The sequence below is a fragment of the Cetorhinus maximus genome, chromosome 12 (assembly GCF_964194155.1).
Source record: "Cetorhinus maximus chromosome 12, sCetMax3.hap1.1, whole genome shotgun sequence".
In the NCBI taxonomy this organism is placed as follows: Eukaryota; Metazoa; Chordata; class Chondrichthyes; order Lamniformes; family Cetorhinidae; genus Cetorhinus; species Cetorhinus maximus.
This window is the reverse complement of record NC_135890.1, coordinates 121,489,098-121,514,356: the sequence shown is the minus strand read 5'-3', so window position 1 is coordinate 121,514,356 and position 25,259 is coordinate 121,489,098. Positions and strand designations below refer to the sequence as shown.

General features: G+C 48.1%; 1 protein-coding gene across 4 annotated transcripts in view; it reads left to right on the top strand.

Moving 5' to 3' along the window:
- ulk1b (unc-51 like autophagy activating kinase 1) overlaps positions 1 to 25,259 on the top strand; it is a 104,491-nt gene that overhangs the window by 61,934 nt on the left and 17,298 nt on the right. For 2 of the 4 annotated variants that reach the window (XM_078554532.1, XM_078554530.1), the window contains exons 16-24: positions 594 to 719; positions 4,252 to 4,400; positions 5,462 to 5,545; positions 6,651 to 6,898; positions 12,779 to 12,963; positions 16,810 to 16,925; positions 19,423 to 19,560; positions 21,850 to 22,058; positions 24,175 to 24,356. In XM_078554532.1, coding sequence (XP_078410658.1) covers positions 594 to 719; positions 4,252 to 4,400; positions 5,462 to 5,545; positions 6,651 to 6,898; positions 12,779 to 12,963; positions 16,810 to 16,925; positions 19,423 to 19,560; positions 21,850 to 22,058; positions 24,175 to 24,356 — 1,437 coding nt within the window. Of the gene's footprint in view, positions 1 to 593; positions 726 to 4,251; positions 4,401 to 5,461; positions 5,546 to 6,650; positions 6,899 to 12,778; positions 12,964 to 16,809; positions 16,926 to 19,422; positions 19,561 to 21,849; positions 22,059 to 24,174; positions 24,357 to 25,259 lie in introns of all 4 variants that reach the window. The other 2 variants (XM_078554531.1, XM_078554533.1) reach the window with 2 other exon arrangements.

The window sequence follows — 25,259 nt, the reverse complement described above, 5'->3', positions numbered from 1 at the left end:
CATACCCACCTGACACGGGTATGCTGCTGGATTCCAAGCTATAATTCTGAGCTGGAACTCCAGTCTCCACTCATTGGGATCGGTTTGAACACAACATGAGAAATAGGAGCAGGAGGCCATTCAGCCCTTCGGACCTGCTCCACCATTCAACAAGAACACGGCAGATCTCCTACCTCGACTCCCCCTTCCTGCCCTATCTCCCTTAATCCCTTAATTCCCTCAGTCCTCAAAAATCTATCAAACTCCCAGGTTTCAATATTCTCAACAGCTGATTATTCACAGCTCTCTGGAGTCAAAATTTCCAGAGATTCACAACACCCCAGTCCTAAATGGATGACCCCTTATCCTGACACTGTGATCTGGACTCTCCAACCAGAGGAAACATTTTCTCAGCAACGACCCTGACAGGCAGCTTAAGAATTTTACGTTTTAATGAGATCACATCTCATCCTTCTAAACTTCTGCTAATATAGGTCCAAGTGCAGGAACTCTGTAACTATGAGTGTGCTGTGAAGAAATGCCTGTTGCATCTTTTCCTAGAAAGTTGGATTTAGTAAACACCTTGTGATATGAGGTCTTCCTGTGTCTTGCAGTCGGCCGAGCCAGGAATCCATCAGCACCTATGGAGACACCGTTCCTATCCCTGTCCCTACGCAGGTTCTCAATTACCAGCGAATAGAACAGAACCTTCAGTCTCCAAAGCACTGCAGCTCACCAAGGTTAGTCTTCCCAGTGAGTTGATCGGGACTCTGTTACATGCAACCACTTCGCAGTGCTTCAGTTCAAATTCAACTTCAGTCTGACAGTCAATTGGTATAGTAGAAAAATCAGTGCACCTTACCCAGGTGAGAGAGAGGTTAAGTATTGCTGGAAAAATACATTTTGTTGAAGCTTTTTGTCTTGCACTCATCAGGACAATTGCACGAATACCAATGTCAGGGAAAGCAACAACTTTATACTGTATGACAAGAGAGTGCTGATTGGTTGGCAAGTGGACTCTGATTGGTAGAGGTGTTGCCATAGAGAATGCACCAGTTAATGGTGACCGACAGTTAACTGCCAAGCATTGTTTGAAATTCAAACTAGGAAGCTTGACTCTGATTGGTCAGGGCACTGCCCTGAGGAATGATCCAGCGAATGGCTGTCATTTACTTTGTTTAGCTGAAACAGGCACAGTGTGTGTACATATTCTGTCTGCAAAGAACAGGGCCCTGTGTATTAATATATGAAACTTCCAGTACACACACATGCGCCCCACGGTGAGCCCAGCAGACAATCGGCAACCTCATCCTCACTTGCCAACCAATCAACACTCTCTTCTCATACAGTAAAAAGTTGCTGCTTCCCCTGACATCAGCAATACTCAAGTTCTAAGATACCAAATGACTAAGAGATAGGTCAGTAAAATAACATTGAGGGATTTTACCATGAAACAATATCTTGCAACCAATAATGGGAGGGGAGGGGATAGATTTTCAACTTCATTGCCTAGGCAACAATCATTCTCCTGTTACAGAACGGGCCTGATTTTCACTGCATTGGAAGTTAATGGAGTGAAAACTGGGATGGTTGTATCAAGGGTGTACAATCTTGCCCCTTTTTCTCCTCCCCACCAAGATTATTGTGTAGATGACTGTGTACCATCTCACACCCTGGCTTTGACACAGTACTGGGAGAAAGTGAACAATGATGAACAGGGAAAACTAAATGGAGAGACTTAGAATCTTCCCTCTAACTTTTGGTTGCTGTGCATGACCTGTTTGATGCGCTGCATGGACCCTTTAAGATTAATGTGCGGCTGCACATCTTAAAGGGAGTGTTGGGTTGTGTATGGGCTTGGGCTGGGTGTTGCACTAGGCGGTACATTCCACCTGCTGTGTGGCCCTGCACGCATCCAGCTTAGAGGGGAATTAGAGATCTACCCTGGGCTACCTGTCATATGTGCCCTGGTGGATAGGGCAGGAACGTTGAAAGATGGATCGAATAGCTGAGGAAGGCTGCGGGTGTCTGGAACCCAGCAAATGTTTGAGAGTCTCCAAACCAAGCTGGTGAGAAATAGATCCCTAACAGTAGGGTTCTGTTTACCAAGTACACTCCCCACTGGGGCAAGACCCCTACTTAGGCAAGGCCAGAGAGATTAAGTGAAAGTCAGAAGATGAAGTTTAAGGAACTCCAAGTGTGTGCAGGGGCAATGCAGGGGTTTAGCAGCTAACATCACATAGATTACCAAAGGACCACCCTAACTGCTGAGCTGTTGGCCTTCGAGGTTACCTGTGTCTGAGTGGGAGGATTCCCAGCCTCCTCTACCCCTCTGACATCCAATTAATGAGCTCGGCTGGCTGGCTTTTAATTTAAGACATGTGAAACTGGTATTTATTGCCCCCCCCCCCAGCCAGTTGCACTGAGGAGGTGGTAATATAACTTGGTGATCAGCCGACAGTGCCCAGGAATACTGCAGACTTTCAGCTTCAGGTGCCAGTTCACTAAAATGCCACAGAGGGTTTACAGAATGATACAGCCCAGTGGGAGCCCATTCAGCCCATCGTACCTCTGCCAGCTCTTTGGTAGAAGTATCCAATTAGTCCCACACCCCTGCTGTTTCCCCCTAGCCCTGTAAGTTTTTCCATTGCAAGTACATATCCAGTTCTCTTTCGAAAGTTAGTGTTGAACCTGCTTACAGGCAAGTGCATTCTAGATCACAACAACTCACTGCATAAAAAGATTTCTGCGTCTCCCCTCTGGTCCAGTTCAGTTTCTGGTCAATTATTTAAAATCGTGTCCCCTCTGGTTACTGACCCTCCACCATTGAAAACAGCTGCTTCCTAACTGCTTTATCAGAATGCCCTCATAGTGTTGAACTTTTCTACTTAAACCTGCCCTTAACTTTCCCTGCTCCAAGGATGACATTCCCAGCTTCTCCAGATTCCCCAGCTAAATTAAGTCCCTCATCCCTGATACCATGTTAAATCTCCCCTGCATCCTCTCCGAAGCTGTGTTGGTTGAGTGCGTTCTGAATTCTAATGCCAGTTTGGAACAGCCCTGAGCCAAAGCGATCAGCCTCCAATGACATCCCTCCGACCCGCAACAAAGTCTTCATGAGTTACTTAGTTAAAGAAGCCTTAAGGCGTTAGATTATTGAAATGAGTGTTGTGACCAGGAAACATAAGAATATAAGAAATAGGAGGAGGAGTGAACCACAGGGCCCATCAAGCCTGCTCCACAATTCAATATCATGGCTGACCTTAAATTTCAGAAATCAAGCTGCCCTGAAGCAAAGGGGTTTAACATGAGTAAATAGAAATTATTGTTTTGCAGAACAATGTTTAACAGCATTGGATCCAAACTCTGGTATAATGGTCACATTAATATTCATGACACATAACTCTGTATCTTGGTGATGGTACCTTATCTCACAAACTAATGAAGAGTGAAATTAATGATTTCCCTTTCACCAGTTTAAATTGGTTTACCATCACTGAATCCCCCGCTAACAACATCCTGGGGGGGTTACCATTGACCGGAAACTGAACTGGACTAGCCATATAAATACTGTGGCCACAAGAGCAGGACAGAGGCTGGGAATTCCATAAGACCATAAGACATAGGAGCAGAAATTAGGCCATTTGGCCCATCGAGTCTGCTCTGCCATTCAATCATGGCTGTTAAGTTTCTCAACCCCATTCTCCCGACTTCTCCCCGTAACCATGCGGCAGAGAGTAACTCAGTTCCTCACTCCCCAAAGCCTGTCCACCATCGACAAGGCACAAGTCAGGATGGAACACTCTCCACTTGCCTGGATAAGTCCAGCTCCAGCAGTGAGTTGTTTTCATCGGGAAGGAGCAGAAGCTGCCTGAAAGGGCGGTGGAAGATTCAATAACAACTTTCAAAAAAGAATTGGAGAAAAGCGTGAAGGGGGAAAAAATTGCAGGGCTATGGGGAGTGAGCAGGGGAGTGGGACTAATTGGATTGCCCTTTCAAAGAGCCAGCACAGGCACAATGGGCTGAATGGCCTCTGTTGAGCTGTATCATTCTGTGGCTTTAACTTGCTGATAATTTCAATGAAAAATTTGATGGCAATGAGCGGGGAAACCTCCTTCACCTACCCATGCTGACTTTGTTTAGTTCACTGAAATGATGAGCTGGAGGAATCTCTGCTCCATTAAGGGGCAATTCTTCAGAATTCAAAGTCAGTGAAAGACAAAGCTTCTGTATTTTCTGGCTTGACTTGTGTTGTAACTGCTTACCCCTCAGGTCTGGGGGAGTGCGAAGGTCAAGCAGCACCAGCCCGCTGAGTTTCAACAAACCCGGGGCTTCACCCCCACGTCATGGAGAACAAGGATCCTCCCCATTTCGAAGGCCATCTTCTGGAAGTATGAAGCCTTACTTGCCATCACCACAAGGTAGGCCCTGAGCTACTGTTGTATAATGAGCCCAGACGTGAATATTTAACGTGTTGGAAATCAGGAGCTTGATTCTCTGTCAGGGTTTAGATCTGAACTCGTCAGGAGAGTTAACGGGTTGAATTTACCCTCCCTCTGGGGACGGACTGGGAGGGGAGAGGGGGGGCTCTTAAAACGGTGAGGGAGAGCCAGAGGGAGGCCTGGAGTGCCCAACATCTTCCCACTGCCATGCCATCGTGCCAGCGGTGTGTGTGGTGTGGAAAGCCTGAAGGTCAATTGAGCCAAATAAGGGCCTCTTCTCACCCGCTGGCATTTCACAAACATCAGCGGGGGTAGGGGGGTTGCTCGATCATGTGGGGAAGCACCAGGTGAACCCTGGCGACCCCCTGCGGGCTGAGTGGGGATCCTTCTAGTCAGGCACTCTTTGGCCCTTCCTCTGTGGCAATGGTCCAGCCTGCCTTCAGCAACCTCACCTTCACCCTCTCGCCGGGGCCTGCCCCCAGACACCATCTACCTCCTTGAGAGGGCAGTGTGCTTCCATTGGCATCCTCCTCTTCCACATACAGTCCCAGTGGTGATTACCACTCCGGGTGGCCCTGTCCTCTGATTGGTCAGCAGCCCTTGGGGGGCAGGTGGCTGACCTTAACATTGACGGACCCCTCCCCTCCCCATTGATAACCTGCTGGTGGCAGGATGTGGCCGGGGTCCCACAGACCCCCGATAGGGGGTTGTCCCGCCACTTTTGGGCCTGTTGACAGGACCCCCCCCACCGACCACAAAAACAAAATTTAGCCCCATAGCCCCGGAACTGGAGCTAATAAAACGCTCATGTGAAGAAGGGCTGTGTGTTCCAGTACTGGACTTCATTCTGCATCGCACAACACAGACAGCACGTCGCGGTAGTGCCGCTTTTAAAAATTAATTATTACACAGATCCATCAATTAAACATGGAGAACTGTGATGGCTCGAGAACTAGAATATTTATTGCTGTTTTTCTGGCTTCATTGAGCAAATCTATTCAAAACTCACAACGCTGGAAATATTTTCTTCTGTGTTGAAGTTGGCACAATTCCTGAGCAGCCGGACCAGTTTGCCAATACATCGCCCATTGGATCAGAGGCACGGGTTAAGCACACATCTCCAGGTAAGTACATCTCTCAACTATATCAGTCCCATTGTTCACTAGTGTCAGACGAATTGGCCCGAGGTGTCTTGTAAATTATACCACAGGTTTGCTGTGGAGTTTCAAAGCAACTCAAGTCACCGACAGCTTTGGCTGACACTCAAGACCGGAGCATTGACTTCCCTACACCGTGGTGCTGGGCCGGGGGGGGGGATTCTACAGTCAGCCTGGAGCTTTGTCTTGAGAGGGAGGAGGAGTGAGCAGGGTGACGACTGCCCACCAGAGGAACAGGAACGGCCATGATTGAGACTGATCATCCAGCCTACCTGGCTGATGGAATGGGCAGGAGTGTCCACAAGAGATCGGGGGTGGAGAGGGAGGGAGAACCACGCTCCCATGAATTTTTGGTAGACTGGGAAGTGGGGGGGGGGAAGCAAGTCATTTAGGAAGGGGAGGCAAAAGGGGGCTAAGAGAAGAGGGAACCCTCCTGAGACCTGGGAACAGAAGTGACGGAGCTGGGTGGGGGGGCAGGGGGGGGAACCTAAATTAAAAAGTGTGGATAGAAATGGTGTGTAAGTAGGAGGCATGTTTTGAACAAAGATTGCGCATTCTGGCACTTTACCCTTTGGATGAGAGGAACGTAAGGGAGGATTTGGTTGAGATCTTTTAAGATTTTCCAGCTTTGAAGAATTGAGCTCCAAGAAAGTTTGGGCAGAGGGATTGACCCCTGGAGGACACAGGTTAAAGTTCAAACCCAGGTTAAAGTTCAGGATGTCAAAATAAAATAAGGAAATTCAGGCAAATAGGTTTTTTGTCAAAGAGGTTGGCTGAAGTTTAAAACAGATTAAGAATTTGGGCTGCTAGTTTAGAAAAATCATCAGAGTTTGAAAAAAGAATGAGTGAACTCTGGTAATGAATGGGGATAAGGGGCTATTAGTTCTAGGATCACAGCAAGAACCTAAAGGGTAGACTAGGTGACCCAAAGGTCTACTCCTGCCAGAAACATCACCATCTTACTAAGCTACCGTGTTATTGTGATACTGTTGCTATGGTACCGTGATAGCCGTGGACAGTTTTAAGCAGTGCTAATGGATTTGCGTGTTGGAAACATGCCTCTTCTTGCCAGAACCACACCAGCACGGATTGGGTTCCAGACTGCACAGTGCTCCTAACCTCTCGGACACACATCAGTGCCGGCAGAAGATAAGGAAACAATATTCAGAGCCCATGGTGACGTACATGGCACAGGTTCAGCACAGCCAGCCCCTGCAGATGCCAGCACTGCAGCCTTGCAGACAGATGCGGACATCTCCCAAACTCTCGGAGCTCATTCAGAGAAGCCCACTCCCAACAATCGTGGGATCTCCGACAAAGGTAAGAGCTCCGTCGCTCGATTGGGAAACTCTTGTTTTGCCATAAGCAAGGTCATCAGCCCGAAACGTTGACTCTGTTTCTCTCTCTCCACGGATGCTGTCTGACCTGCTGAGTATTTCCAGCATTTTCTGTTTCTATTTCAGATTTCCAGCATCTGCAGTATCCTGCTTTTATATTTTACCACTTGACTTTGCTAAAATATTAGACAAAGAAAGAGTGATTTGCATTTCTAAAGCAACTTTCACAGATATCCCATAGCACTTTGCACCAAATGAAGTATCTTTGGAGTCCAGTCACTGTTGTAATGTAGGAAACATGGCAGCCAGTTGTTGCACAGAAGGATCCCACAATCCGTTCTGTGATAATGATCAGATAACCTGTTTTTAGTGACATTGGTTTCTCCTCCTGTAACTTCTAAGTGCAACTCCTGTCCTCCCCAAACTATCTAATTGAAATAATTTGTCAATGTGGACATAGTCCAGCATAACAAGAGGAGATGGTGGTGTAGTGGTAATTTGCTAGGCTAGTAATCCAGAGGCTCAGGCTCATGCTCCGTGGACGTAGGTTCAAATCCCACCATAGCAGCTAGTGGAATTTGAATTTCGTTAATAGATCTGGAATATAAAGCTAGTTTCAGTAATGGTGACCATGAAACTATCATCGATTGTTGTAAAAACCTGTCTAGTGTCCTTTAGGGAAGGTAACCTACTATCCTTACCTGGTCTGGCCTACATGTGACTCCAGACCCACAGCAATGTTAAAACAAAATTACCTGGAGAAACTCAGCAGGTCTGGCAGCATCGGCGGAGAAGAAAAGAGTTGACGTTTCGAGTCCTCACGATTCTGTTGAAGGGTCATGAGGACTCGAAACGTCGACTCTTTTCTTCTCTGCCGATGCTGCCAGACCTGCTGAGTTTTTCCAGGTAATTTTGTTTTTGTTTTGGATTTCCAGCATCCGCAGTAGTTTTTTGTTTTTACCACAGCAATGTTAACTGCCCTCTGAAGTGGCCTAGCAAACCACTTGGTTCAAGGGCAGTTAGGGATGGGCAACAAATGTTGGGCCTTGCCAGCGATGCCCACATCCCATGAAAGAATACTTTCTAGACTTCAATTCAGTTTGTGCTGCTCTACAATAAATATATTGGAGAGTGCTGTGAATGCAGCCCGGTTGTCTATTTGCTTTGGATAAATGAAATGCATTCATACCATCAACGTCAAGTGAAGAGGTTTTACATCTCAAGATACCTGCAGGAGCATTCTTCCACCTCGACAGGAGGCCGATTTAGTTTTCTGTGAAACAGCCACTTACAAATGTACTCGAGGAGATAACACAATCACATAACAAGATATTGGGCAATATAGACTAAATCCTGAGGATGAGGGGTCCGCCTATGGGCGTGACCAGTGCTATGGAACTCTTCAGAAGCCGACGTTAAATTTATAACGTAGAAAAGGAAGCATTTGATACTGACGGTGTTTGCCCTGATTAATGATGCTGTCCTTTAATGAGAAGCTACCATAGCAACACGAGGTGACCAATCAGCCCCTTGACCCGGCTCTGCCATTCAGATCGATCATGGCTGATCTGTATCTTAACTCCATTTACCGGCCTTGGTTCTATGACCCTTATACCCCTTGCCCAACAAAAATCTATCGTAAGAGCAAAATACTGCGGATGCTGGAAATCTGAAACAAAAATAAAAGTAAAAATAGCTGGAAAAACTCAGCAGGTCTGCCAGCGTCTGCAGAGAGGAACACAGTTAACGTATCGAGTCCGTATGACTCTTTATCAGCACTGAAATCTATCATTCTCCGATTATAAAATTTTCTACTGCGCCCCCAGCATCTTTGGGGGAGAGAGTTCCAGATTTTCACTGCTCTCTATGTGAGGAGGTGTTTCCTTACATCACCCTAGAATGGCCTGGCTCGAATTTGAAAGTTTTGCCCCCTTGCTCTGGACTCCCTCCTCCCCACCCCAGAGGAAACTGTCTCTATCGACCCTATCAGATCCTTTAATCATCTGAAACACGTCAATTAGATCAGCCCCTTAATCTTCCATACTCGAGGGAATATAAAATACCAGATCATTGACCCTTTGTGTTAGGATAATGTGTGGTTTTCTATTATATTATATTGGGATACTTTCTGTAGTCCTGTACAAATAATATAGGAAGTCTGTGGGACCTGTTTGTGGCCAGCAGGCTTTTCACGTACATATAATCTCACAGCTATGCACAGGGTTGCAATTCAGTTTCCACGGTTACTGATTGAGAAGGTTAAGTGTCATCTCTGACTTTGACTTTGTCCCTTCCCCTCTCCCACTCCCCCTCTTCCCCATCTCCTCTCCCCCCTTCCCCCCCATCTCCTCTCCCCCTTCTCCCCCATCTCCTCTCCCCCTTCCCCCCCATCTCCTCTCCCCCTTCCCCCCCCATTTCCTCTCCCCCTTCCCCCCCATTTCCTCTCCCCCTTCACCCCCCATCTCCCCATCCCCTTCCCCCCCATCTCCCCATCCCCTTCCCCCCCCATCTCCCCATCTCCTCTCCCCCTTCCCCCCCCATCTCCTCTCCCCCTTCCCCCCCATCTCCCCATCCCCTTCCCCCCCATCTCCCCATCCCCTTCCCCCCCATCTCCCCATCCCCTTCCCCCCCATCTCCCCATCCCCTTCCCCCCCCCATCTCCTCTCCCCCTTCCCCCCCATCTCCTCTCCCCCTTACCCCCCATCTCCTCTCCCCCTCACCCCCCATCTCCTCTCCCCCTTCCCCCCCCATCTCCTCTCCCCCTTCCCCCCCCATCTCCTCTCCCCCTTCCCCCCCCATCTCCTCTCCCCCTTCCCCCCCCATCTCCTCTCCCCCTTCCCCCCCCATCTCCTCTCCCCCTTCCCCCCCCATCTCCTCTCCCCCTTCCCCCCCCATCTCCTCTCCCCCTTCCCCCCCCATCTCCTCTCCCCCTTCCCCCCCCATCTCCTCTCCCCCTTCCCCCCCCATCTCCTCTCCCCCTTCCCCCCCCATCTCCTCTCCCCCTTCCCCCCCCATCTCCTCTCCCCCTTCCCCCCCCATCTCCTCTCCCCCTTCCCCCCCCCATCTCCTCTCCCCCTTGCCCCCCATCTCCCCATCCCCTCTCTCCCTCCATCCATTTTGTGTCCCAATCTTCCACTGCCTCCATCGGTTACCTCCTTCCCTTGATCTTCCCTCCATTACCTCTCTCCCTTAGCTGCCCTGCATTCCTTCCCTCCCTCATCTCCCTTCTTTCCCCTTCCTTCCCATCTTCCCCACTACTCCCCTTGGCTAGTCCAGTACAGTTTCTGGACTGCAGAGCTTAGATCTGATCCGTTGGATGTGGGGTCATTTGGCTCTGTCTATCACTTGCTGCTTATGCTGTTTGGTATGCAAGTAGTCCTGTGTTATAGGTTGATGCTTCATTTTTAGGTATGCCTCATGCTGCTCCTGGCATGCCCTCCTGCACTCTTCACTGAACCAGGGTTGATCCCCTGGCTTGATGGTAATTGTAGAGTGGGGGATATGCCAGGCCATGAGGTTACAGATTGTGTTCGAGTACAATTCTGCTGCTGCTGCTGATGGCCCACGGCGCCTCATGGATGAGTTGCTAGATCTGTTCGAACTCTATCCCATTTAGCACGGTGGTAGTGCCACACAACATGATGGAGGGTATCCTCAACGTTAAGGCGGGACTTCGTCTCCACAACGACTGTGCGGTGGTCACTCCTACCGATACTGTCATGGACAGATGCATCTGCGGCAGACAGGTTGGTGAGGATGAGGTCAAGTGTGTTTTTCCCTCTTGTTGTTTCTGTCACCACCTGCCGCAGACCCAGTCTAGCAGCTATGTCATTTAGGACTCGGCCAGTTCGGTCAGAAGTGGTGCTACTGAGCCACTCTTGGTGATGGACATTGAAGCCCCCCACCCAGAGAACATTCTGTGCCCTTGTCACCCTCAGTGCTTCCTCCAAGTGGTGTTCAACATGGAGGAGCACTGATTCATCAGCTGAGGGAGGGCGGTACATGGTAATCAGCAGGAGGTTTCCTTGCCCATGTTTGACCTGATGCCATGAGACTTCATGGGGTCCGGAGTCGATGTTGGGGACACCCAGGGCAACTCCCTCCCGACTGTATAGCTCTTCTCCAGGGATGGTGATGGTGGTGTCTGGGACATTATCTGTAAGATATGATTCCGTGAGGATGACTATGTCAGGGCTGAGATTGCCAATGAGATTTCCAATGCCTAGGTCGATGCCGGGTGGTCTGCCTGGTTTCATTCCTTTTTTTTGAGGCTTTGTAGCAGTTTGTTACAACTGAGTAGCTTGCTAGGCCATTTCAGAGGGCATTTAAGTGTCAACCACATTGCTGTGGGTCTGGAGTCACATGTAGGCCAGACCAGGTAAGGACATTAGTGAACCAGATGGGTTTTTACAACAATCAACAGTAGTTTCCTGGTCCTCATTCGACTTTTAAATTCCACTATCTGCTGTGGTGGGATTCGGACCCAGGTCCCCAGAGCATTACCCTGGGCCTCTGGGTTACTAATACCACTGTGGCATCACCTCACCCCCAGTGATTTCTTCTTGCAGATTTCAGAGGGTGTTGGGTTAGGTGGAGGTTACAGAGATGGAGGGGGATTAGAGGCCATGCAGGGATTTCAAAACAACTGCAATTTTTACATCTACAAAGAAACAAACACAAAGGACAAAATCTTCTGGGCAAAATCGTCTCCTCACCTGTCAGCGCAATGGCACGCTCCTCACAGTGAGTGAGGGGCCTAATGTGGGCCACTCCACCCACCCCCCCCAGGCCGGGAACTCTCCCTGCTGACGTGAGGCAGCTTCTCCTGCATGGAAACAGATGGAGAGAGTGTGAGCAGGACACAGGGCAGTGGGTGGAATGTAGGTGTGGTAAGCGGAGCCATGGACGGGGATGAGGACGGGAGCTCGAGAGGACATGAGCCTGAAGGAGATGTGAGGGTGTGTGTGGGAGTTAGTGGTGTTGTCCCTGGATGTGCGATGGGGTTTGTGAGTTGAGAGTGATGAGAAGAGTGACTTACACTGGAGGAGCGGATGAGACCATTCATCCTGTCCCTGCACTGGGTGGCCGTCCTCCTTTGCAGGGCATTGGTGCTGACCACCCCCTCCCATGCTGGATTGGTGACCTTGTTTGCTGGCCTTGGCTCAGAGTGGGGGTAGAGGACTTTGAGGCGGGCCGCCACTGAGTCCAGTAGGTGCTCGAGGGAGGGGGGTCACGAAATCTGGGGGCAGCACACTTCCTCCCTTTGACAGACCTCAGCTCGCAGCAGCTTCCTGTCCCTTGAAGAGCGCTGGCTGTGTGGAGGGGCGGCCTTTAAATATGGCTCCCGGTTTACTGAAGGCCTGAGTTAGTGGCGGGGCGGGTGAATCGGAGGACACAGCGTGTTTCTCGGGAATGTATGATTAATGAGGCAGGACTGGGACGATACAGCGCGAAAACCCGCCATTGCGGCCAGCGGGCAAAACGTCCTTTTCCGCACTCGTTACTGCAGTTAGTGCAAATCCGGAACAATTCCACCCAGAGAACAGGGACAAAAATGGGTTGGAAGTTTCCCCCTGGTGTCACAGGGTGGGTATGGATCCATGTTGGGACTCGATCTTTGGTCTGTATTGATCACATGACATTAATCAGTGAAACCTGAAGATCGCCTCAATCTTAAAATCACACACCAGCACAGACATGAAGATTGTCGGTGAGGCAGATTATTTTTGCATTCTTATGTGATAACCATAAACTTACTGTGAACTTTTGAAAATTTGTGACTTGAGTAGAAAGTAGAATCAAGTGTCCTTTCTTGAAAACCGAATTTGAAAAAAAGAGTAAACTCCCGGTTTTGTTTTTGCAGGTTCACTCGCCTTTTGAATTCCCTGAGACACCCAGCTCTCAAAATCTTGTCACGCTGCTTGCTCACCAGGGCCTCACACTGGCCTCCGCTCGCAACAGGACCGTGCCAAACCTGAGCCCCCTCCAGCATCAGCACCTTGACCTTGGACTGAAGCCTGGCGATGACATCAAGGGACCGTTTGGCAGGTGATCAGCAGTTTGCAAATTAACCCTAATATGAGCAACTTTTCAACAACACTAAAACCCCGTGGTTGCTCTGAAGCCACGACTGCAGGGCAAGGGGATCTAGGTACAAACTGGTAAAAGGCATGTTCCAGATGATACTCCCTTCTTCACACACAGAGAACAATCAATTCTTTACATTGAGTTCTATTGATTGTACAGCACAGAACCAGGCATTTGACCCAACTGGCCTATTTATACTCCACACAAGCCTCCTCCCATTCCTCTTTGCCTCAGCCTATCTGTAATCCTTCTACTCCTTTCCCCATCATGTGTTAGCCTAGTTTCCCCTTAAATGCATCTACGCTAATTGCCTCAACTACTCCCCGCGGTAGTGAGTTCCACATTCTCATTCTCACCACTCTCTGGGTAAAGAGGTTTTTCTTGAATTTTAATGGATTTATCAGTGATTATCCTATATTTATGGCTCTAGTATTTGCTGATGGTTGTGATGATGCGTGAGGTGCCGGTGAAAACTCGAGAGAGAGAGAGAGAGAGAGAGAGAGAGTTGGATGTTGTGGCTGAGCGTTAACTGTAGGTTTATGGATAGTAGAGCTTGATGGGCCAAATGGCCTCTCTCACCCATACAGAAATGAATCAGTCATTATTTTAATGCTGATTAAATTCTTTTATTAGGGTTTTAATCAATATGGGCATCACTGGCAAGGCCAGCATTTGTTGCCCATCCCTAATTGCCCTTGAACTGCCAAGCCGTTTAAGAGTTGACATCTTTCTTCTCTAAAGGACATTACCGTACCAAATGAGTTTTTACAACAACCAATGATAGTTTTATGGTCACCATCACTGAGACTAGCTTTCAATTCCAGATTTATTAATTCATTGAATTTAAATTCCATCAGTTGCCGTGGTGGGTTTTGAACCCGTGTCTGGGTTACGAGTTCAGTGATATTACCACGACACCACCGTATCCCCTTGGTACTTGAAGTCTTTAAGAGGGATTTTCTTGTTGTGAACTTGGAATTGCACCTGAATATCATTGCACAGTATTCAGAGCTGAAAACCAAATTGAAGAGGATACATAAATAAACCCTATTGTAAAATCATGAAGGATTTTGAAAGAGTAAATGAAGAAAGACTATTTCCACTGGCAGCAGGATTGGTAACTGGAGACCCAGCCATCTTCAGCTGCTTCATCAATGACCTTTCTTCCATTATAAGGTCAGAAGTGGGGATGTTCACTGACGATTGTACAATGTTCAGCACCATTCACGACTCCTCAGATACTGAAGCAGCCCATGTCCAAATGCAGCAAGACCTGGACAATATCCAGGCTTGGGCTGACAAGTGGCAAGTAACATTCAGACCACACAAGTGTCAGGCAATGACCATCCCCAACAAGAGAGAATCTAACCATCGCCCCTTGATGTTCAATGGCATTACCATCACTGAATCCCCCCACTATCAACACCCTGGAGGTTACCATTGACCAGAAACTGAACTAGACTAACCATATAAATACTGTGGCTAAAAGAGCAGATCAGAGGCTAGGAATCCTGCGGTGAGTAACTCACCTCCTGACACCCCAAAGCTTGTCCACCATCTACATGGTGCAGGTCAGGAGTGTGATGGAATACTCTCCACTTGTCTGGATGAGTGCAGCTCCCCTCAAGAAGCTCAACATCATCCAGGACAAAGCAGCCCACTTGATTGGAACCCCGTTCACAAACATTCACTCCCTTCACCACTGATGCACAAAGACAGCAGTGTGTACCATCTACAAGATGCACTGCATGAACTCACCAAGACTCCATAGACAGCACCTTCCAAACCCATGACCTCTACCACCTAGAAGGACAAGGGCAGCAGACACATGGGAACACCACCACCTGGAAGTTACCCTCCAAGTCACTCACCATCCTGACTTGGAAATATATCGCCGTTCCTTCACTGTTGCTGGGTCAAAACCCTGGAACTCCCTCCCTAACAGCACCGTGGGTGTACCTACACCACATGGACTGCAGCGGTTCAAGAAGGCAGCTAACTCCCTCCCTAACAGCACTGTGGGTGTATCTATGACAATGTTAGAGATGGAGGTCCCTTTAAGAGTAAAGCAGAACAAGCTTTAGTGTGAATTGAGAGCAGGTGATGTTCATTGAAACCTATACTTAAGAGCTGGGTTTTTCACTAGTGAGGTGGTTTTTGCCTCTGGACAGGGAAGAGCATCCAGAGGAAAGAGTGGAATCTGGTATTTGTGCTGAACTATAGTTTAACAATAAAGCAGTTGTGTTCCACATAGTGTCTACTGCTGCTTGGTTCGCTAAACGAATATCCACCTATTAAACAGCTACTCCACAGGGATTGCAGCAGCTCAAGGAGGTGGCTCACTGCCACCTTCTCAGGGGCAATTAGGGATGGGCAATAAATGCTGGGCCCATCACATGAATGAATAATAAAAACACCGATGTGATATATGTGGTAGAAATGTGTGCACAGGCTGGAGAAGCTGGGGTTGATCTCCATAGAGGAGGCTAAGAGAAGATTTAATAGTTATTCAAAATCATGAAGAGTTTAGATAGAGTAAACAAAGAGAAACTGTTTCCAATAGCTGAAGAGTTGATTACCAGAGGACACAGATTTAAGCGAATTGGCAAAAGTACCAGAGGTGACATGAGGAACAATTCTTTTACACAGTGAATGTTAGGATCTGGAATGCACGAACTGATAAGTGGTGGAAGGGGATTCAACAGTAACTTTCAAAAGGGAGGTGGATAAATACTTGCTCTTTGAAAGAGCTGGTGCAGACCCGATGGGCCAAATGGCCTACTTCTGTGCTGTACTATTCTATGATACAAGTAGAGATATAGGCCTGAATTTTCCACTCATCGGACGCGTGTGATCAGTGGGCCTGGGAGCAGATGGGAAACGGGACCCTGACTGCAATCAGTCGCCGACCGCGATTTCACGCTGGTTGGCCTATTAACGGGCAGCCAGCGGGAAACGCGCACTGAGAAAGGCTCAGCACAGCCTGTGGGGGTGGGAGGAGGGCGGGCGCTACGACACCGCGGGTGGTGCTTCCACTGAGCACCCTGAAGGCCGACGGCTGCCCCAGGGAGCTGCAGACCCCCGCAGAATAAACAAAACAACAACAAAAATGCTGCAAAATATGTCCGTGCAGCACAATCAGGCACCTGAAAGCAAACCTCATATGTAAAAAAAAAAACCAGGTCCCCAGGTATCTCTTAATATTTTATTTCCCCCACGGAGATTTCATCCAGCCCCTGGGTCGAGGTTCGAGCAAAAATGTGAAGGTCGCCTGGGAGAACAGCCCATCCGCCAACGGTCAATGTGGACGGGCTGCATGAAATCGCCTTCAGGTCCCTCCTCGATGGGCTTAGTTGACGGCAGCCCCACTTCCGACTGTTGGGCGCGCCCGCCGAGTGAGATATCACGTGAGCGCGCGATGAGGTGGGGACGCTCGCCCAACGTTATCTCAGCGCTATTTCATGGCCGGACGGGTCGGGCAAGCCCCCTCCCACCCACGGGACGTAAAATTCTGGCCGTAATATTTGACTCGGTTGGAACTTTGCTGACAAGACCAGATAGCTGGGTCAGCCATTCCTGTGATTAACCCTCAGAAGCTCCCTGCATAGATATGGTTTCACCCAAAGGGTTAAACGTGCACTATAACAAATGAAATATTAAATTACAACTGTATTTGAAGCAATTGGTAATTGAAATTCATTCTTTGACATATTATGACTCCGTGAGAAGGATAGGAAGGAATTATCAACAAACCTGTGAGAGTTGTGTTTCTTCTATTTGCTCATGAATTACCTGCTCAACCTGCAGATCACTCAGCGCTGGCAAACTCTCTGATTTACTGCTAAAGGCTGCATTTGGAGGACCCATCTCAGAAGCTGTCAGCAACGACAGCCTAAACGCCGAGAGACCAATGGATGTAACAGGTAGGGAGTCCTCAACGACCAGCGCAAAGGAGGCTGATTGGAGACATGCTTTTTAATTTATGGTGTGAGATGTAAGTTCCATATTGGTGTACACAAGACGTTAGTGAAATGCCCTCCTGTTCTCAGCCGTGCCTTCACCTGCCCAGGTGCTAAGCTCTGGAATTCGCTCCATAAACATCTCCGTTTCTCTACCTCCTTAAAACCTCCCTCTTTGACTAAGCTTTTAAGTCACCTGCCCTAACATCTCCTTGTGTGGCTTGGTGTCAAATTTTGTCTGGTTACAGTCCTGTGAAACACTTTGGGATGTTTTATTTGTTAAAGGTGCTATATAAATGTAAGCTGTTACAGATTGTTGAGTGTCAGTTTGTAAGTGCCCTTTGTGCTGAGTGAAACCGTCTGATTAATGTCATGACCTGGCATCTCCCACTCCCAATGCTTTGCTGGTCTCATTGTTTTGGCTTCTATTTCATTTCTCCAAGATTAAAACATTGCATTTTATAACTTTTAAATTAGCTGATGCACACACACACTCACACACTCACACGCACAAGCACTTATAAACACACACATGCACATTGACATACAGACATGATTTCATTCAGACGGTCACTCTCACACACTCTCATTCAGACTCACGCACTCACTCTCATTCAGACACAGACACACACACACACACACACATACACTCTCTCATTCAGACGCTCAACGCTCACTCTCACACGTACACTGTCATTCAGATGCTCATTCTGTCTCACACACACACACACACTCATTCAGGCACACGCACACGCACACAACGTCACCGCTGCCAATTGAGGCCCTTAAGTATAATATTAATATTCATTTAAGGACCTCACCTCGCCACCATGTCAGTAACTTGCCACACAGGAAGCCCAAAAAGCCCTCATTAGGTAATCTCATTCTGGTGGAGAGTGGATTGGAGGGAGTGAGACATTCACAAAGAAACAAGAGAACAGTTTAGATTTTCTCGGACAGTTTCCCAATGCTGACCGGATTCTAACACCTCAATTCAGCGACTTCTTCCATGCAGATTGTCGACTGCTCTCAATGGGCCTTTTTCCCTCGGGATTCTCTCCCTCCCCACCCCACTCAGCTACACCCACCCCTCCCCATTCTGCAGGACCAGACTCTGTCCCACCATCTCACCTCCGCGCCACTCCCCACCCCACCCCATCCAATCCTCCCCAATTCACCTCCGCGCCACTCACACCACCCCACCCTGCCACTCCCCACCCAAATGCAAACTGCTGAAGCCATATTAAAAAGAAAGAAGTAGCATTTCTATAGTGCCTATCACAACCTCAGAATGTCCCAAAGCACTTTACAGTCAATGAAGTACTTTTGAAATGTATAGTCATTGGCGATCATACCTTCAGCTGTCTGGACCCCAAGCTCCAGAATTCCCTCTCTAACCCTCCCTAAACCTCTCCACCTCTCTCTCCTCCTTTCAGACACTCTATGTGCTACCTCTAGTTTTGGTAGCCCATCTCCTCATGTGGTTCAGAGTCAAGTTTTGTTTGATAATCGCTCCAGTGAAGCGGCTTGGAACATTTTACTACATAGAGGGCACTACATAAATCATGTTATTGTTGTTGTATTGTAGGAAATCCGGCAGCTAATTTGCGCACAGCAATATCCCACAAAGGGCAACGTGATCATGACCGGATAATCTATTTATTAACACTGATACCTCCAGCGGTATGTGAGCTAACCCAGGCCTGACCAGGGATACCTGCGCCAACTCTGAACTAGTTTGCTCCCTCACGACCAGGCTAATGGCCTTACGATGGGTCTCTCCTCCCCATTCGGCCAACCTGGAAGCTTAGCCCGATGTTTATGTTAGGAGCAGATCCCCTGCCCCCCCCTACCCCCACAGTTACAGCAATCGTTCACAAACGCTTGTGGATTTTTAGCGATACGGCTTTGCTCGATCGGGGAAATGTGTGGAACGGTCTGCTGGCCAGGGCTGCTAGAGTCCCTGTCTCACACGGGTCCACCTGGAAACTGGTTGCTGGCTCATGGATTCCAACAGCTCAGCATCTCCCCTGGGATGCCCACTGTGCTGGGAGCAAAAACGGTACAACGTAGAGGGCACTATTATCAGTGTCAGTTATTGTTGATTCAATTGAATAACAAGAGATTTGACAGCCTGAATGGCCTCCTGCTGTTCCTTTGTACTGGCTTACTCCCTCCCTAACAGCACTGTGGGTGCACCTACACCACATGGACTGCAGCGGTTCAAGAAGGCAGCTCACCACCACCTTCTCAAGGGCAACTAGGGATGGGCAATAAATACTAGTCTAGCCAGCGAAGCCCACACCCTGTGAAAGAATAAGAGAAATGATTTTTACTTGTGTAGGGTTTACTGTGCCTGTTTCCGGGAGTCACTCCCGGTTAGGTTTTCCTCCTCAGTGTTGTGGAAAATCTCTGACTGATTCCAGTGAGTTAATTTCCTGTTTTTTCCTCTCTCTCCCAGCTCCATGTGCTCACGGAGGTTATGTATCTTCAGGAGTTGGTGTGGCGTACTCCAGCAGTCCGGCACCTGTGGTTTTTACAGTTGGGTCTCCACCCAGTGACATCCCAACCCACTCTGGCAGAACGAGGATGTTTTCAGGTACAATCACCACTGATTTATTTGGTTTGGTCAGTTAAATTCGGGAGGAAGGATTGAGTCTTTTTTGATCAATGATTGGGTCGTTATTGTGGAGTCACTCACAGGGAGGGGAGTGTTGGGGTTGCTAATTCTGGAAGTTTCATTATATAACCTCTCACCTCCGACCGCCCCATCTCCATTCACCCGCCATTGGACCACCCCTCCTCCACTTTCCTGCCATTGGACCATCCCTCCTCCACTCTCTTGCCATTGGACCATCCCTCCTCCACTCTCTTGCCATTGGTCACATAACATCTCCATCATCACGATGGCCCGCCTACCCACAGCCAATCAGACTCTCCGTTAACCTGATTGGATGATTCTTGGCTGTCACTCAAACAGACATGACTTCACATCTCCTACATTTTAAAACCAGTAAAGTGTTCAATAGGAAAAAACATATTTGTGCCTGAACGCTGAAGTGATTTTTCTCCCTGGCTACAGTGTCCTGGTGAGATTAGTCTGTCATACCTGGAGATGCCTGGGGAATCCTGGAGGGTTGGCAACCCTGTCCAATGTATCAGATAACCTCAAAATTAACAGCAAGCAGAAATCTTCAACTGCATCCTCCAAAGGCGCTCATGTGATTCCCCCTTGGAGATGGTGCATTCTTAGACACTAGGGCAGAATTCCTGTAAATCAGCCTTCTTCCAGTTAAACATCAAATAAGGTCAACCCATTCAGGTGCACAAAGGAGACCAAAGACAACATTTGTTATGTTCATTTGGTCAGGATATGGACAACGCTGGCAGGGCTACATTTTTTTGCCCATCGCAAGTTGCCTTGACAACATTAAGGGACTTGAGCCCCGTGTATGTCCAGACCAGGTATGCACAGAGTCATTATAGCACCAAAGGAGGTCATTCAGCCCATTAAGTTTATGCCGGCTCTCTGTCTGTCTCTCTCTCTCTCTCTCTCAATCAGTCCCATTCCCCCGCTCTATCGCTGTAGCCCAGCAGGGTTATTTCCCTCAACTGCCCATTCAGTTTCCTTTTGAAATCATTCGTCACCCTTGCTTCTGGGAACAGCTTTTCCTCATTTCCCTTATCTAAACCTGTCAAACTCTTGTACACCTCTGTCAGGTGTTGAGTTGGTTTCTTCTCTGCAGGGTATTACTTCCGGATTTTACAACATTCAGCCAGGTACCGTGGGGATCAGACCCATGGAATCATAGAACACAGAAGGAGGCCATTCAGCCCATCCTGTCTGTGTCAGCTCTTTGAAAGGGCTACCCTAATAATCCCATTCCCTTGCTCTTCCCCCTTGACCCTGAAATTTTTTTTCTCGCCAAGTACGTGTCCAATGAGATCAGCCTTCAACCTTCAAAACTCTGAGGAATACAAGACTTTTTTCTGTAACCAGCATTTAACCCTTTGACCCCCTCTGTCATTCTGGTGTCTTCCGTCTATATTTGATCTTCACTTCAGTATTTTTTTATATCTAACTCCGCGTCAGTGTTGTTTGAGTCTTCATTGGGAATCCCTTTGGAAATGAGAGGTGTCAGCAACTTCACCTTTCTGTTTGATTCCTCTCCGTTCTGACTAACGCAATCCTTCCCCAGATTAATTACCATGCAATGTCGATACAATACCGGTCTGGATCTGGAAGCTTTGAATTATATCCTGGTTGTTGCCATGACCAGAACTAATTGCTGACTTCAACACTCGTGCATTAGAGGAGTGGATCCAGCTCGGGGTTAGAAACTGGCTAAATCTAAATTCAAATCAAAACAATTGGTTGAAGTGATTGGCATTTCATTCGCCATCTTAAATATTCACTCCCATCCACCATCTACAAGATGCACTGCAGGAATTCGCCAAGGCTCCTCAGACAGCACCTTCCAAACCCATGACCACGACCATCTAGAAGGACAAGGGCAGCAGATCGATGGGAACACCACCACCTGGAAGTTTCCCCTCCAAGTCACTCACCATCCTGACTTGGAAATATATCGGCCGTTCCTTCACTGTTGCTGGGTCAAAATCCTGGAACTCCCTTCCTAACAGCGCTGTGGGTGTACCTACACCACATGGCCCACGGGCAAGTCTGCTGTATGTCTATAGTAAAACACTGTGAAAGAAGCTCCAATTGGGCCACTCAGCAGAGAGACTAAAGTCTTTGTTTGCATTGGACATTCCAACACGGTGACTGGGTCCCATGTTTAGCCTGAGGTTTGAGGTTAAGCCACTGGATTTAACGCTCCAATTGTGTCTCTGTGCTTTATTTTTTTTGTTGTTTGCCTTTTTACAGTGGGTTCCTCCAGTTCGATAAGCTCGGTGGGCTCCAGCAGTGGCCGTGTTTTCCAGTGCTCGCCGGCAGGTCCGAGCGCAGAATCGTCTCCGGCGCCGTATGAAGGACCTTCGAGTCTCAGGTACACGTACCCGGACACCATCGCAACAAACATGGAGGCAATGGTGACCTTTGAAGCACCGGAGTTACCAGAAGAAACCCTTATGGAGGTGGATAAAATTTAAAGATTTTTTGATTTGTGTTTGAAGTGATGCATGTCAACAACTAGAACGTTCTAACAAACTTGAGCTAAACTTGTATCCTCAAGGTGAAGCACAGGTTCACATGTGCCTGATTTTTACTGCAATAATTTTTTTTGTCTAGTGACAAGTGTTGAAATGTTTCTGGAAAGTTCTACCTGGGTTTTCTGGCCTCCCATCTTCCGCCCTCCCTAAAACTGGAGGTCAGCCAAAACTCTGCTGCCCGTGTGCTAACTCTCACCGAGTTCCATTCACTCTTCACCCGCTACCCTCGCTGACCCACTCTGCCTCCCGCTCTGTCCTGATGAGTGCAAGTTGAAAAGCTTTGACTGCATGTTTCCTTTTGGTTTTTAGCACTATTCATGGTCACAGTTTTATTATTCATCCCTTCCAAAAGCACCAACACAACTTTACAGACTGTCGAACGGGAGAGATTTCCACCAACTTGGTGATAGATACTGGACCTCACAGCACTCGTATAAAAAAGTACATTTCAGAGAAATGGCTCTTTATGTTTCCTTGGGCGCTTTTAATCAAAGTTCAGAGTCCTCTGCAACTCACGACTGGTTTCAGCACCTGACTGGGGAACTGGTCTTTGCTGTGCTCCTGTCCCCTCAGTGACGGGTGACTCTGCTTCCTTTGTGTAATTCACGCCAAGGCAAAAGTTTGGGAGGCATTAAGGGAATTGTGATCTGCTGATTACTGGGTCTTTTTAGTTTATCAAAGCCTGCACTCTTTTTTTTCCACCTGGTTTGGCTTTTGACAGCTGCTGGCTGCACAGGAGGTGAATCGTGTTGACGTGACGCTTGGCAGAGCTGACAAAGCATCTGCTGACGCAGGTCTTTGTGAAGCAAAAGGAGTAGAAGCGGTTGGAATGTCAACTGCTGCTGCAGAAAAATGTTGTCTTGGCTGGAACAGCTGCTAGCTGGAGCAGTGGACCTGATTTTAAGTCCTTGTCAGTGAGTCAGGACCTGCAGCGCTAGCATCTACCAGAGAGGGATCGGGCACAAGGTGCCCTCACAGCTAGGAACAGAGGTCCCAGTTGCATCACCACAGGGAGACTCATTAACCCAGGGGCAGCTCCGTGGAGGCGAAGAGTTTTGATGTGATGAGTCTGTGTTGCCTCCTTCTCTGTTCTGCACCCAGGAGTACACGTTCCCCTTACCAGAGTCCAGGAAGCTCCACTCTGCTGTCTGTTCAAACGCTTTCATTCCAATGGACACGCTGAAAAAGGAAAGACTTGCATTTTTATAGCACCTTTCCTCACCTCATGATGTCCCAAAGCGCATGAAGTGCTTTTTGAAGTGTAGTTACTTGAAATGTAGGAAATGTGGCAGCTAAATGGCACGCAGCTCCCACAAACAGCCATTAACTGAGTGACCATCTCATTTATTTTGGGTGAGGGATAAAATAGTGATCCAAGACACCATGGAGAATAATTCCCCTGCTCTTCTTTAGAATGGTGGTGTACACAATCTTTTACGTCCAACTGAGAGGGCAGACATGGTCTCAATTTAAGGTCTCACCTGAAAGGTGACACCTCCGACAGTGCAGCACCCCTTCAGTACTGCACTGTGAGTGTCAGCCTGGATTGTGTGGGGTGGGGCTTGAACCTACAACCATCTGACTTGGGCGAGAGAGGGAGTGCTACCCACTGAGCCAAGGTTTACACCTGAACCTTGACTATGATGATATTGGGTTAGGGAGGGCGGGGCGGATGTGCTGGGGAGATAACAATCAGCACCCTCTTCTCCTGTAGTATAAATTGTTGTGGTTGTTTAAAAATTTGACATTCTTGCATTTGACCTGATGAGCGGAAGATGAAAAGTTTCAGCAACGTGTCTCTTCAGCAATATTCACATTCTGTACATTCATGAGGTTGAGTACAATTGAACTCAGTGAAATGAAGATTAATCCTTTTGATGGTTGAATGTCTTTTGCAACTTGCACATTTGTTAACTGCCAAAAGATTTATTTTTAATTGTTTAAGATTGGTGCATTGTTGTCCGCATGAGTCATGTATGTGTTCGATGGGTTCAGTGTCCGTCAGTTATGGGATTCACACCCATGTCTGTGTCTTTCACAGCAGGAGCACACAGAGATCCTGAAGAACCTGCGTTTCACCCTCGTCTTTGTCCACTGTGTGATGGAGATTGCCTCCGCCAAAGGCAACCCCTTCGAAATGGGGTGCAGCTCAGTGACCTCCGCATGCCAGCTGCAGGAGAGCGTGGTGGTCGATCAGATTAGTCTGCTGAGCAAGGAGTGGAGGTGAGGCACGTGGAGGGAAAACACAAGTCAAGCTTATTCACTGATCTGCCCTCAGTCAGCCATAGGTCAATGTACCACATCCTTTTACCTTATTTTCAAGTTCATCCATGGCCTCACCCCTCTCTATCCCTGTATTTGCTGCCAGCCTCAAAACCCTCCAAGATATCTGTTCTCAACTAATTCTGGCCTCCTGTACATCACTTAGTTTAGTCGCTCCATTATTGGTGGATGTTCCTTCTGGCCCTGAGCTCTGGAAATGACTCCGCCCCTCTCTCCTCCTTTAAGACACTCCTTAAAACCCATCTCATTGACCAAGCCTCCTGTCACCTGTCCTAATATCCCCTGATGGTTCTCAGTGTTAACTTTTTTTCTGATTATGCACCTGTGGAACACCTTGAGACGTTTTACTACGTTAAAGGTGATACACAAATTCAAGTTGTTGTTGTTGAATCAGAAAGTTGGAGGTTCGAGCCCCAATCCAAGAACTTGAGCCTTAGGCTGATACTCAGCGCACGCGGTCCTCACAGTCCCTCTTGTACTAACTCCCTCTGCTCCACCAATGGGAACAGAACATACAGGCAAGTTAGCCCCACTCTCTGTCACTTCTTCACACAGGATAGTGGAACTAAGTCATTTCTCCAAAACGCTGTTGAGGCTGGGGGGCGGGGGTCAACTGAGAAGTTTAAACTGAAGGTAAATTTTTTTGTTAAGTCTGGGTTACAGAACCCAGGTGAGTAAATGGGTTTTGAGATACAGATTAGGCATGGTCTAACACTGATCTGTCTTCAGTCAGCCATGGGGCAATGTGTCACATCCTTTTACCTTGAACGGCAAGACAGACTTGAGGGGCATAGAACCATAGAAAAGTTATGGCACAGAAAGAAGCCATTCAGCCCCTGGTGT